A 14,549-nucleotide genomic window follows, 5' to 3' on the forward strand; every position below is an offset into this window, starting at 1 on the left:
CGCCCAAGGAATAGTTTTGCAGTGGGGGAGGGCTAATAGACACTGTATTGCTGCAGGTAGCAGTTGTGGCCAATAACATGTTTCCCACCTACATCTGGCATCCTTTCCTGGAAACAAGAACATAGCCCTACATGGCAATCAGTAGGTAGGGTACTCTGGTGTCATATGCCAGTGAGTGCGGCCATTAACATACACACCACACAGATTCAATATATACCTCTCCAAGTATACACATATCCATACTCATTCAAATTCAGAAACATTAATTACCAATTTGTATCTATTCATTCAAATTCATTAACTTTAAAAGCCAAAAGCAGAGTGATCATAGCTTGATTCTGAGCTAGAAGGAACAATAGTCTTTACTTCGTATAACACAGATTCCTATGCTTCTGTTCTATCTCTGGAATGCTATGAACTGTCTTGCTAGAGCTTTGAGAGAACTAAGGGCTGTTAGAAGATGTAGCTATGACTGCAAATACCAGCTGAATAGAGTGATTTTTGGTGGAAAGATGGAACAGGGGGCAAAGGTTAACCCAGTATAATCTTGATCCACTTCAGGACCTTGTGTTGCTTCTCTTTCTGAAATAGGAATAAAAAAATGACCCAGTGCTACACACGCTGTTTAAAATATGTGCTTAAAACTGAGCTTAAGTTGTACATATCCACCCACTTTCAACAATCCCCTTAAATGCCAAGTGCACAGGAATGTGGAAGGGAAATTATAGCTCAACCTTAGTAATGTTACAGGTACTAATAGGTCTTAGTGACAGTTGTGCATCTCTACCTGGAAAGGGAGATTTCAGATCTAGCATGTGCCTCCTAAGGTGCCACAAAACCTTGACAAGTCAATTTGCCAGTCACAGATATGCAACAGAACGAATATGCAAAATATGTGTTGCACAATCAGACCATAATTTAGTGTTATAGGAACAAAGCTCACCACGACTTGAGCTCTGCGCTCCCTTCTCCTCCTCCAGTGTGACCATGAAGAGATATGAAGCTTCCACTTTTGTGTATCTAAGCCGTAAACTGGGTGAATCTTGAAAGTATGAAACCTGTTTGTTTCAACTAACAATAATTAAGATTAACCACAGTTTATTTGTGTTCAGATGCCTTGGCAAACTGCTGTTAATCTAAAACACTCGCTTTGGAAATCTTAGGGAAGTATTTATAAACACTGTATTAAAATAGTCATAAATAAAGCAGCCAGGCTGTTTCTCAAAATCCACAGGGGAAAACTAGATTAACAGGCAAATAGTGACATAACATAGAAAAGAACAATGAGAAACAGAAGAGGAGTTGCAATGGTACCACAGTAGTGGTAACAATGGCCTAAATTCCACACAACCACATTTTTGTTGTTGAGGAGAAAATCCTAATGGCAACCTGTCATACATTTCCTTCAAACTGAAGTAATCACAGTGGGCCAACTGCGAGCTCAGTAGTCAGTTTCTAAAAAGAACAGCAGCCATCATTTGAAAATGCTCTTTCTCCCATGCAAGGATACCCTGAATGGGTAAATACAAAAGGGATTATAGATGCAACTAACAAATAATCAGCAAAATAGTTTATGTAGACTATATAAATTGCAATGGAAACACCCATTATAGTCCCTACGCACCATTTTCTTCTTGATTATTGTTGGACTCAACTATTATTATTTATTAAATTTGTATGATGCCTTTCTCAGGGCAATTCACAATGTAAAATCTTAGAAATTAATCGTCAATGAAATTAATGGCCATAACATAGGCTCATTAATTTCAATGTGTCTACTCCAAGTACTGTAAAGGTTGGTTGAATACCACTGAAGGCTACCACAACCATTCAATTCAACCTCTTTAAAAACCCTTAAGAAATACCGTATCTCCCTGAGCTTCAAATGCATAAAACGAAGTCATGGATTAAATGCTTTAAATCAAAAATTACCTCTGATTATGTTAGAACCTTAGGTTTTGGATTAATAGTTAATTTTTTCCACTTTATTCAGTTTATTAATTTGTATGCTTCATTTGTTGGCAGGCTTTTAAGTTGTCTTGATCACTGAAACTGGAAGTGTGTCAGTTGCCCAGTCAGATAGGCCTCAATGCTATAGGTGGCTAGAGACTAACTGCCTATTCCCTTCATTCCAGGATGAAAGACTGTCTGTTGCTTGGAGGAAGAGAGGATACAGCAATAAGAGATGGCCCTCTGCCCGGGCTAACTTTTCCTCAGCCATATCTAGAGTCTAGCAGCTAGACTGTCTGGTTGCAAACTTTGCTGAGCGATACCACCCTCTGCCACTGTCGCCCATGAAATGGCAGAGGGTGGTATTGCTGTGAGCAGGACAGGGAGGGAGTGGGGGCAGGAAAGCTTTTTCTGGGTAAGCCAATGGCGAGTGCCTAAATTGAAAATGAGGCAGCATACATTTTTGAGGTTGACTCCCAAATTACCTAACAGTGTTTAAGATGCAGACAACATGATTTCTACACTCTATCACCTTTGGGAGAAGAGATTTATGCCAAGACAGATAAGCTCTAAAAACAAATTCAGTGAAGTGGACTGGATGGAAACTTATTTTACAAGCACTGCAGTTCTTTATTACACATAACACACATTCAAAGGTTTCTGAATAAAAAGCAGACAGGATGAAGCCTTGGGCAAAAGTCACTTGATTTTAAACCAAAAGTATCTGAAGTTAATTTTAGAAGGCTGGCAACTAAGAAAATCTGGTACAAGAAGCATCTAAACACTACATTTTGGGCAGCTTTTAGGAACTGTCTTCTTTATGCAAACTTCAAGGTGTAAAAAGCTCATAGCTAATAGTAAGTAAAATTGGTGGGAAAAACACTTGAATGTATTTTATTTTGATATTTCAATACCTCTAAACCAGATACCATAAAAAGGTGCACCATTATCAATTTTCCTATTTCAAGTTGATGGTTAACAGTGTTTAGACTTGCACTCAACTTTCTGCATTGTAAACATTCTCATGGTACATGCATGATTGCTTCATTAGTCACATGCATTTACTTGTATAAGAAGCCTCTTTGACTTTTCCAACTAAAATACATGCATGTTTTTGTGCTTGCCCACTCAAGAGTTCGTTGTCAAGGTCGCTAGGGAAATTCCAATGCTTATTCCAGGGTTTCTGAAAAATTTCTCTAAATGAACATTCTTTCCTGGCTGGCATTTCAGAGCAATTAAAAAAAATTAAACTCTTTTTACATGTGGAAGACCATACTAAATTTTGAAATGTTATCCCCAATGTACTATGTCGAAATGGGACGGAAAATGCCAATTCAAATTAATCTAAGAACATAGTGCCGCTTGAGCTAGCCTAGTTATATCTCAGTATCTGCAAGACAATCTTTAACAAAACAGGCAAAATGCCATAATTCCTAGTACAATTGGAAGAATGAAACTCTAAAAACAGCTTCCTTGTGTGCTTCAATGGTCTTATCTAGTCTCTGTAATCTTTAACCCATTTACTTTACATTTACTATTTTAGAGTTTGAAGGTTCCTCAAATATACTGGTGAGGATCCAAAAAACCAGACAAGAAGTTCCATTGCCCAAAGTCAGTTTCAGCTTTTCATGAACAGGAGAGCCACCATTCTCTTGGGTGTGTGCAAGTCCTTGTGCATGCCTGAAGTAGCTCTTTCAACCCAGACCACAATAATCCTTAAATAAATTCTAGCCAAATAAAATGTGTAGCTTAAATAAACGCTGTCAGCCAAAATAGTGGCTTGCCTAAGGACACCTGGTGAGTTTTTAATAGAGGTCAAATTTGATCCACGGGCTTCTAGATGAATATACAGTGGTACCTCCGGTTGCGGATGGGATCCGTTCTGGAGCTCCAGTCAGATCCCGAGGTTTCCACAACCGGAGGGACAGCTTCTGCGCATGCGTGCGGCATGGTAGAGCGCTTGTGCGCATGCACGTGCAGCGAAACACTTCCAGGGTTGCTGCTTTTGCAACCTGAAGTTTATGTTACCCGAGTGTAACGTAAGCCCAGGTGCTACTGTACTTAGTCACATGCACTGCAGCAGGAAGATTTTGGGCATTGCATGGGGGGGACAGAGTCTCAAACAAAGACGTGCTCTCCCAAGCCTACATTCCCAGCATGCTCGTATTCCTGTCTCAGTGACATCTACGCTGACTTGGTCATGTCCATAGAATGGAAGATGGCAGGATCCTCAAGGACGTGCTCTACAGGGAGCTGCCTTCAGGCACCAGGAACATTGGCAGACCAACTCTGTGTTACAAAGACGCCTGCAAACAAGACAGGAAGGCTAGGGACATCCCTTGCAAGATGGCAGTGCCTGGAGACAAGCCGTCAGGTTGTGGATCACAGCACAGAGAAGGAATGACTGCTGGGAGGAGTGCAGAGAGAAGAAACACTATGGCGCATTGACAGCAGCACATCTGCTCCAGCTGCAACACATCTCTCTACAGCCATAGCAGGCACTGTAACTCTCCAGTGGTTTGACTTCACCCCAAAGGTGCACTCCTCTATTGTCTCCTGAGACAGACAGATGCCGTCAACACCACCACTATGGCAACTAGGTCTTAAATAGAAACTTTAAAAGTGAGGCCCTGCACCAAAATTGGTACAATGCATGGTCTTTCTTTCTATTCAGGTTTCCAGGCCCACCATTTCATTCTTTCCCTTCCCTCATTGTCATTTTCCCATTGAGTCCCCATTGGGTTGTTTTGATGACATTTCCATTTTTTCCGTCTCTTCATTCAGTTTTTTTTGAGGGGAGGTGCGGTAGGGCAGACATACTATTGCTCAATCCCACTTACACTGAAGATTTTGATTTCTCTGCTGAATTTGATGGGCAGCTCTCAGCTCTATCTCTGGCATTTAAAAATAGCTTCCCAGTTAACCAGACAGTGTGACGGTTCTTTCCATTCTTTATATATCTATATATTTCTCTTTCTCTTCCTTTTCCAGCTACTGCATTTAATTCCCTTCACATTCAAGTCTCCCCCTGCACCTAAGTTTCTCAACTTTCTATGACATTAAGTTTCCATAGGCTGTCTGGGTAATTTTTCTCATTGCTTAGCTTTTTCTTTCTAAGCTAAATATATTTTTTTTGTAAATCTCCAAACCTTGGGGTTAAGCCAAGTCTACTGATGCCTCTCTCTTGTGTGTGGTTGGTGTGGTTTTAGCTCCAGCTTCACAAACACGGGAAGACTTGAATTTGTTTTAGTATATGATGGTGGTGGTCATCTAATCACATATTACTCTGCCCTCACTGTCAGTTTTATTTGTTTTGTATCAGAAAAGGATGCCCTCCTTGTGACATGCCTTACCAATTTATTGATTTTTACAAATTATATTTATTGTAAATGCTCCTGGATTGTATATTGCAGTAACAGTCTTGTTAAAATGTTTTTACATACAGAATTCAGAAAACAAAATACTGACGTTGAATCCATTTACAGAATGCATTCAAATCATTTGGGATAAATCTGTGATCCCATTTAATTTATAAACCAGACTGTAAAAAGACCTATTGGATGTTCTTGGTGGGTCTTCTATGCATATCACTGACTTTTCCCTGTAATACTTACCCTAGCAGAGCCCTTTTAATGGACACACAATATGCTACACTGTGCCCAACCTCACCTACTCTTTCTTTTCTCAAAAGACAAGGCACATCTGCCACCTGCTCTAGTCTGAGTCCCAGAAACAACTGTCGAGCAGCAAAAAGATTGATTATCAGTCAAATACTATTGCAGTACACCAGATTTTGGTAGGTTAAGCTTGCTGATCCAGCAAGAGTTGGTGTGAAATTTTCAGTAATGTGTGCCAACATTTTGGTGCTAAAGGAACAGCAGTGCATGTCATGATGAAACACAGCCAAAAGATGCAGACAAAGCAGAGAAGTTTTTGTTGGATGAGAATGAAGTCGAGGTAAAGAAAGAAATGCTTGATGAATTGGAAAATACAAGCATTCATTAAATACGCCTGGAAAAGTAACCGCACCTTACATAAAATATCACACTGGCTATGAATATTACTATAACATCAGATTTATCTCAGTAACTCCTAAGATGTTGAGACAATGTGAATACTGATTATTGTTGTTTATATGTCAGAACAGCAGGGCAATTCATTACTCCTACATGAACCAAAAAAAGACAAAATATTTTTTTGGGCTAAATGTATTCTCCTTATTGAGTTAATAGACTAAAACATACTCAATGGATCATTTGGACTGTATTCAAGAAGACTGTCATATCATCTGTAATACTACACTACATGCATAATTCATGAGTTATGAAGAAATATAATTTATTCCAAAACACTGCAGGAATATATATTATATGGCTCAACTAGTGGGGGAAACTTAAGTATTCCCATCATTCTAGAGGATTTATATGGTATGCTTCTTTTATAGATATTTATAGGAATTCCAGTGATTAAGCATAATTTGCTATTCTTACAGTCATCTGTTTCTAAAATACAAAACCAGCTATTTCTTTTGTCTGAGTCAACTGAATGCAAAACCATTTGTAAACAGTTTTCAGTGCAACTAATGTATTTTACAAAACACGAAGACGACTGTTTGTGTTGCTTTTCATCAACATTAAAACACAATTCCAATTTTTATATAAACTCTTGAATGGTACTACATCTACAATTTTAAAAGATTTTAAACAATAACAATATATCAACTGAAAGCACTTTATTTTTCTCCTCTAAAACACACTACTTCCAACTTTGGTATTTTTAAATTGTTGCGTATTACTGAATGGAGTGGCATTACAGATTGATTCTTAACGCATTCCAGCTTAACATGTAACATTATTTGGCCAATATTTAATACAATATTTATTCAATTATATTCTGATCATAAAGTCCAGCTATATTATATGTCATATTTCAATTTCATACATAAATTTGTATTTAAATGCACTAGTCATTTAGTGCAGTAAAATATTGCCGAAATAAAAATCCATTTGCAACAAAATTGAAAATAGCAGCAATATAAAATTCTACACTATGCTCATAAGTAAACCTGAAAGCATATTACAAGAATTAGAGACATGAGAAAATAAATTAAGAGATTATGCTAAAAGAGCTTCAAATTTCAAAAAGAAATATTAGAACAGGTGTACATATACATTTCTGTGTAAATTCAACGTGAATATTTTACATTGTGGCATCAGCAGTCTGATAATTATTTTAATGCTTTGTCTTAATAAAGGTCAAATGACTAAATTAATAAAATACTCAAACTCTGAACTATTATTTTTGCTAGTGTAATAAGCCTAATGAATTGTGTCTGTTAGATGTCAGTGAAACTAAACAGTAAATTCAATAATCTCTTATTTAATTTATTATATTTTCACCATTTAACCTCCTGCAGGCTCCCTAATGTCTATTCAGATCTATATTAAATTAAGCACCAATGCTAATGAAGGGCAATAAACGTGGCTGTCAGTAGATTTTTCTTTCATTAAGCACATTATCCTCTTACTGAGCTGTAAATGAGTAAACATTAGTTTTGTTAAACCATGCAAAAAGACAGGATGAAAATCATTTTTAATTGCACCCCTTAAGCCATTGACTCTGGCATTTTTTACCTTTAATTTTTTTGAATGGATCTGAAAAGGGCTCTCCAGTTGAAATATAAACGTCAGCATCATGGGGTATGTCTATAGCATCGAGTGCTTCAGTGCCGTCTGCCAAGAAGACTCGTCGCGCAGCCATATTCAGCTTCAGCCTTCCAGTGCACTTCTCCAGCAGCTAAATCAGCCCCAAAAGGTAAGAAAGAAAAAAAGAAAAAAATATACTCATGCTAACTACTAAAATTTAATCAAGACTCAATACTTAAAAACCAAATCCTAACTAATTTCCCTCAACACAGTATATGTACATCCAATTGCTAAGCATTACCTATCAATGTTATTATTCGGCTACCGTTTAATTGTATTGATTCAGCAGAAACTCCAAATTCTACTTTACATTTTACGGCCTCTGTTTTACGTTATATAATTGAAGGTAAAAATGCAGTAACTATGTATACGCTTAAGAAGTGTGAAAATGTGCTTCCTTTACTCAAAGATCAATATCGAAACAAAAATGGCTACACAGAAATTATATTGATGCTTACCAGTTTAATGGAAAGTGGCACTGTAACTTTAGCAAACACGCTTCTTGTACCATTCTTATAAGCTGTTACTCTGAGTATCTGTGGTTGTCGTTCAAAAATGGGCACTTCAGGGACCTTTTGGGCCAAATGGGATTTTAAGAAAGATCTGTCGAAAAACAATTCCAATTCAGTTGAACTAGTCAGAAAGTACCTATACAAAAATTACAATTTAATTAATATAGTCTCTCTCAATGATTATTCAGATTGTGATTATTGCATTTTAAAACAAAGACAATCATAATAATAAGCCCTTTTCCTAATTATACTGAGAACTGTAAACCAATGCTTCAAATTCAATTCACCTGTAAAAGTTAAAAACTCAGGTGTAAAGTTGCTCTTATAAAATTATACATAAAGATTCCACTGGTTTTTGTCTTCTTGATGCAAGCACTGAAAAGTGATGCTTTGCTTTATAAAAAAAACCCTATTATACTTATTTGACTATGTTTACTAAGAAGTAAGTCTGTGTTCAATGGGGCATACTCTGAAAAAAGTATGTATAGAATTGTGCCCTTATTCCCATTTTAACCTTTAAGAAATCAAATAGAATTAGACAAAGCCTGATTCATTTAAACAATATAACAACAATTTAAGTATTAGTGTTGAGCCCTGTTTTTTTAATCACCTGTGTGTGCTATTCCAGCTTATTGTGCAATAAATGTGCACTTTTATTGTTTGTAGTGTAGAGTCTAGAAAGTGAGGTTGTTCTGCTATGCCAATGAAATACTCTTCCTCCAATTTTGCTTGGTGTCTATGCACTTCCTACTGTGTGAAGCCACTGTTTGTGTGCTCACCTAGTACTATTTTTCAGCCAAATATATCAAGACTCTGTCCTTGAATTTTGTGTAGGGTGGTTGTGTTGGAGCAATAAATGCTCACTATCACCTATCAACATTGTAGATATATTTTTAAAGGCAGAATAAAACAGCAGCAGAGTTTGTCCCTGTAGCAAAACAATTCTGCCATCTGTTTTTCACTGGCATGGAATAAGAGATAGTCCAAGTATCATACAAAGAATAAAATGTACTTGAGGTACACACTGAATTTGTGGAAATTCCTCTTTATCATTTCATATAATGTACACCAACAGCACAACTCACTTCCACATTGTAGTCATATTCCAGAAATTCTGATGTATACGTTATGTTGTTTATAAGTCTCTCTTTTTCATCCCATTCTCTATTATAAAAAATAAATATTCCTATACATGATGCATTTCAGTGAAGGGAAAGGTATGCAAACTGTACATAAACTTGATGCCTGCTGATCCGATATGGATCTATTGCTGAGCATGCATGTTCACCAGACTGGCACAACTGGCCTTTTATGGGTATAAAAATATCGACCTATTATGTATAATAATCTACGTGTGACTTGCATAGAAAAGCTTCTCATATAAGGTATATTTATCACATTGAAAGCAGTTCTGTGAATAACCAAGATGGCAACCCTAAGCCCACCTACTAGACTAGATACCAGTGAACTCAGAGGGACTTACCTCTAGGTAAACAAGCTTAGGATTGCACTGTGATACCATTATATCAAAAATCTAAATAAAGATTGCAGTCTTTTACTGTAAGTTTGAGGTTGTCAATTGAATCATCACTGAGTCAGTTGAAAGGAGACAGAACAGCAACAGTCATAGTTAAAAGGAACATGGAACAGCTTTGATTACCTTAGCTGACCTGGAGGAGCACTGACAGGTCTGTTTCTCTTGGATGGTGATATAAGAGAAAAATTGTTTGTACTATTTGATTTGTAGCTGACTAGTTCTGATATTCTATCACTTCTCTGAACTGATTTTATTTGATGTGTGGAACCATCTTGAAGCTCTGACCTTCTTGGTATTACTGATGATTGCAGGGGACTCATAGGGCCAAACAGAGGCTCTCTTTGCTTTTCTTCTGTCTTTCCAGATGCCTTTGTGTTAGGGGAGATGTATTTTCTGAAAGAAAAATAGAGCGGGGGGACAGATATTGGGTTTAAGTAATCCCAAAACTAGGACAACGTGGGAAATCCAGTCATGCACCCATGCCGGAAAATGTGACCAAAATAGGTGGGCAATTGAGGAAGGAAAAAAAGAATATCTGACATATTAAGGAATTACTACAAAGAGAAAGAATGTTTCACAGAACTTTTTTTAATCTTCAGCTAAGAGGTTAGAAATAAACAGGAATCTAACTGCAGCTCTGACTGCTCTGATAACTACAGTTGGTTAAACTGGGTAACTAAAATCAGTTAAAGTACAGAGTACTAATGCTAGTAACTGACTAGACTACCGTATTACATTCTGTGTGAGCCTGTTTTGGAAAACTATTTGGAAATTGAGTCTAGCTGAACAGAACATATCACACTAGTTTTTAACCAGCCCCACTGAATACAAATACATGTCTGAGCACAATTCAAAGTGCTGGTTTTAAACTTCAAAGCAGACACCCCCATCATACTCTCCTTCAGGTGTTTTCAGTTACAACAGATGAACTGGCTGGGAATTATTTCTTTTAACCAGTAATACCCTAAATATTACACATGAAAAAGCTACCCAGATATTCAGATGATCTGTTTGCATGTAACGTTTTGAAATATATCTATATAGCATTTTTCTCTGTTCCTATTGTAGTTCGTTGCCTTTATTCACTAAGATTATTTATTAAGAGGATGGCTTCATAATCCTATTCCATACATGGGAATGTACTTAATAGTATAGTTTGCCTTGTGAGTTCAGTTCAGGATTAAGGTTTACTTTACTTTTTTTCAAGAAGACCAAGAACAATTTATTTTGTTAAATTAAGTGTAAGCCAACAGATGCAGCATTTTTAGGTTATCTTATTATAGTCAACAGTGATAGAAATAATGCATTTTCCCCTTCATTTGTGCCAAAGGTGACACAGCAGAATACTTAAGGAAACAGCAAGGCTTCTGAACTGAATTTAGATTCTAAATTTCAGAAATGAGAAATACACAGGTGAGTGCTACAAGTGGCAGCTAGAGCACAGGGAAAAGGAAGTGGATCATGACTTTCAACAGTAAAAAGAGAGAGAGGAAGAGAGGAAGAGTTGAGGCTTAGTATATTTCAAAAATCTAAAGAGGAGATTGCTGATGAGATCAATCTCATCCAAGGTAAGGCCTGGCCAAGGCTGAATGATAAAGATGAAAACAAATTCACAACATGCAACATCCATTTCCCCCCCACACTGTAGTATCAGACTTTCTATACAGAATGCAACATGGGTTTTCACAAGTTCCTCCAAGTGTTAAGCAATATTTTAGGGTTGCCATATGTCTTCTTTTTTCCAGGACATGTCCTCTTTTTCATGATGAAAGCTGTCATAGAGATCTATAGTTAAAAGTGGAAGTTGGCAAATGTGTCCTCTTTTTTGCTCATCAAAATATGGCAACCCTGCTGTAAGAAAGCAAAGCTCTGATGTTGCTTCAGTAACATTCATTCTTATAAAGGAGCAGTACTGTCTCAGTTGTAAGCTCCACCTTTAGTGAAAGGCACCTCTTCAGTTGAAAGGGCTCAGCCTGCTTCATCATCCCTTTAACTGGTGCTGTCTTTGACCTATAAAGCTTTAAATGGCTTGGGACTGCATTACCTCAAGGACTGCCTCTCTGCATATGAACCTCCCCAGACCCTGAGATCATCGGAGGCTCTTCTTCATGTGCCTCCTCCACAAGAGGTCTGGAGGGTGGCAACACGAGAGAGGGCCTTTTCTGCAGTAGCTCCCCATTTGTGGAATGCTCTCCCCAGGCTGGTTGGGCTGGTGCCTTCATTATACACCTTTGGGCACCAGGTGAAAAAATTCCTTTTTAATCAAGCTGGGAAGTGCTGGGACAGTAATACTAAAAGGAAAGGGAGTTCATGATGGCTGGGAGTTTGTTAAGAGGGAGATAGTAAAAGCACAACTTCAGGCAATACCAATGAGACGGAAACATGGAAGGTGCCTAAAGAAGCCAGGGTGGCTATCTAAAGAACTTTTAACTGAGTTAAGATTAAAAAAGGATGTGTACAAAAAATGGAAAAGGGGGGAAACCACCAAAGAGGAATTCAAACAAATAGCCAGCACATGTAGACACAAAGTCAGAAAAGCTAAAGCACAGAATGAACTCAGGCTTGCTAGAGAGGTTAAAAGCAACAAAAAAGGCTTTTATGGGTATGTCCGTAGCAAAAGGAAGAACAAAGAAACAGTGGGGTCACTCAGAGGAGAAGATGGTGAAATGCAAACAGGGGACTCAGAAAGGGCTGAACTCCTCAATGTCTTCTTTGCCTCAGTCTTCTCCGATAAAGAAAACAATGCCCGACCTGAAGAATTTGGAGCAAATGATTCAGCAGAGGAAACACAGCCCAGAATAACTAAGGAGATAGTACAAGAATACTTGGCTAGTTTAGATATATTCAAGTCTCCAGGGCCAGATGAACTGCATCCAAGAGTATTAAAAGAACTGGCAGATGTGATCTCAGAACCCCTGGCAGTCATCTTTGAGAATTCCTGGAGAACAGGCGAAGTCCCGGCAGACTGGAGGAGGGCAAATGTTGTCCCTATTTTCAAAAAGGGGAAAAGAGAGGACCCAAATAATTATCGCCCAGTCAGTCTGAGATCAATACCAGGGAAGATTCTGGAGCAGATCATTAAGCAAACAGTCTGTGAGCACCTAGAAAGGAATGCTGTAATCACCAATAGTCAGCATGGATTTCTGAAAAATAAGTCATGTCAGACTAACCTGATCTCGTTTTTTGACAGAATTACAAGCCTGGTAGATGAAGGGAACGCAGTGAATGTAGCCTACCTTGATTTCAGCAAGGCATTCGACAAGGTGCCCCATGATATTCTTGTAAAAGAAGCTGGTAAAATGCGGTCTTAACTATGCTACCACTCAGTGGATTTGTAACTGGCTGACTGACCGAACCCAAAGGGTGCTCATCAATGGTTCCTCTTCATCCTGGAGAAGAGTGACTAGTGGGGTGCCACAGGGTTCTGTCTTGGGCCCGGTCTTATTCAACATCTTTATCAACGACTTGGATGATGGACTTAAGGGCATCCTGATCAAATTTGCAGATGACACCAAACTGGGAGGGGTGGCTAACACCCCAGAGGACAGGATCACACTTCAAAACGACCTTGACAGATTAGAGAACTGGGCCAAAACAAACAAGATGAACTTTAACAGGGAGAAATGTAAAGTATTGCACTTGGGCAAAAAAAATGAGAGGCACAAATACAAGATGGGTGACACCTGGCTTGAGAGCAGTACATGTGAAAAGGATCTAGGAGTCTTGGTTGACCACAAACTTGACATGAACCAACAGTGTGACGCGGCAGCTAAAAAAGCCAATGCAATTCTGGGCTGCATCAATAGGAGTATAGCATCTAGATCAAGGGAAGTAATAGTGCCACTGTATTCTGCTCTGGTCAGACCTCACCTGGAGTACTGTGTCCAGTTCTGGGCACCACAGTTCAAGAAGGACACTGACAAACCGGAACGTGTCCAGAGGAGGGCAACCAAAATGGTCAAAGGCCTGGAAACGATGCCTTATGAGGAACGGCTAAGGGAGCTGGGCATGTTTAGCCTGGAGAAGAGGAGGTTAAGGGGTGATATGATAGCCATGTTCAAATATATAAAAGGATGTCATATAGAGGAGGGAGAAAGCTTGTTTTCTGCTGCTCCAGAGAAGCGGACACGGAGCAATGGATCCAAACTACAAGAAAGAAGATTCCACCTAAACATTAGGAAGAACTTCCTGACAGTAAGAGCTGTTCGATAGTGGAATTTTCTGCCAAGGAGTGTGGTGGAGTCTCCTACTTTGGAGGTCTTTAAGCAGAGGCTTGACAACCATATGTCAGGAGTGCTCTGATGGTGTTTCCTGCTTGGCAGGGGGTTGGACTCGATGGCCCTTGTGGTCTATTCCAACTCTATGATTCTATGATTCTAAGGCTTTGGCTGATAGACATCTAATGCACTTTTAAATGTGTTGTGGAAGGGGGGGGGTTATTGGGTTGTCTTTGTATTTATCGTATCTATTTTTATTAAGTATTTTATGGTATTTATATTGTGGCTTTGTGTTGTGAACCGCCCTGAGACCTATGAGTATAGGGTGGTGTACAAATTTTAACAAAAAGAACTCCTCTGACAGAACGGTAGAGACTTTGGTTCTACTTGGGCTTATGTGATGGAGTCCACCGAGCAGTGGCGTAGCGTGGGGGGTGCCAGGGGTGCTGGCCGCACCGGGCGCAACATTTTGGGGGGCGCGTTTGGCCGGCCCCCCTCGAGGAAGCGGGAACCTCTCCAAGGCGCAGCGCGCCGTCGGTGGAGGAAAAGAGCCGCGCAGCAGCAGCAGCAGCAAAGCCGGGAGGAGGAGGAGGTGGAGCGAGCCTGCTAATTGCTTGCTGGGAATTAC

At 39.0% G+C, this 14,549-nt stretch overlaps 1 protein-coding gene across 6 annotated transcripts in view; it reads right to left on the reverse strand.

Moving 5' to 3' along the window:
- Positions 1–14,549, reverse strand: part of DCDC1 (doublecortin domain containing 1) — a 246,701-nt gene that overhangs the window by 216,862 nt on the left and 15,290 nt on the right. For 5 of the 6 annotated variants that reach the window (XR_014516364.1, XM_083462253.1, XM_083462250.1 and 2 more), the window contains exons 3-5: positions 9,828–10,097; positions 8,114–8,258; positions 7,584–7,746 (exon numbers count right to left, since the gene is read on the reverse strand). Coding sequence is in view for 5 of the 6 variants with exons in the window: in XM_083462253.1 (XP_083318379.1) it covers positions 7,584–7,746; positions 8,114–8,258; positions 9,828–10,097 (578 nt within the window). In the remaining variant the exon portion in view is untranslated. The remainder of the gene's footprint in view (positions 1–7,583; positions 7,747–8,113; positions 8,259–9,827; positions 10,098–14,549) is intronic. The other variant, XM_083462254.1, reaches the window with a different exon arrangement.

The sequence above is a fragment of the Podarcis liolepis genome (assembly GCF_965112155.1).
Source record: "Podarcis liolepis genome assembly, chromosome: 1".
Classification (NCBI taxonomy): Eukaryota; Metazoa; Chordata; class Lepidosauria; order Squamata; family Lacertidae; genus Podarcis; species Podarcis liolepis.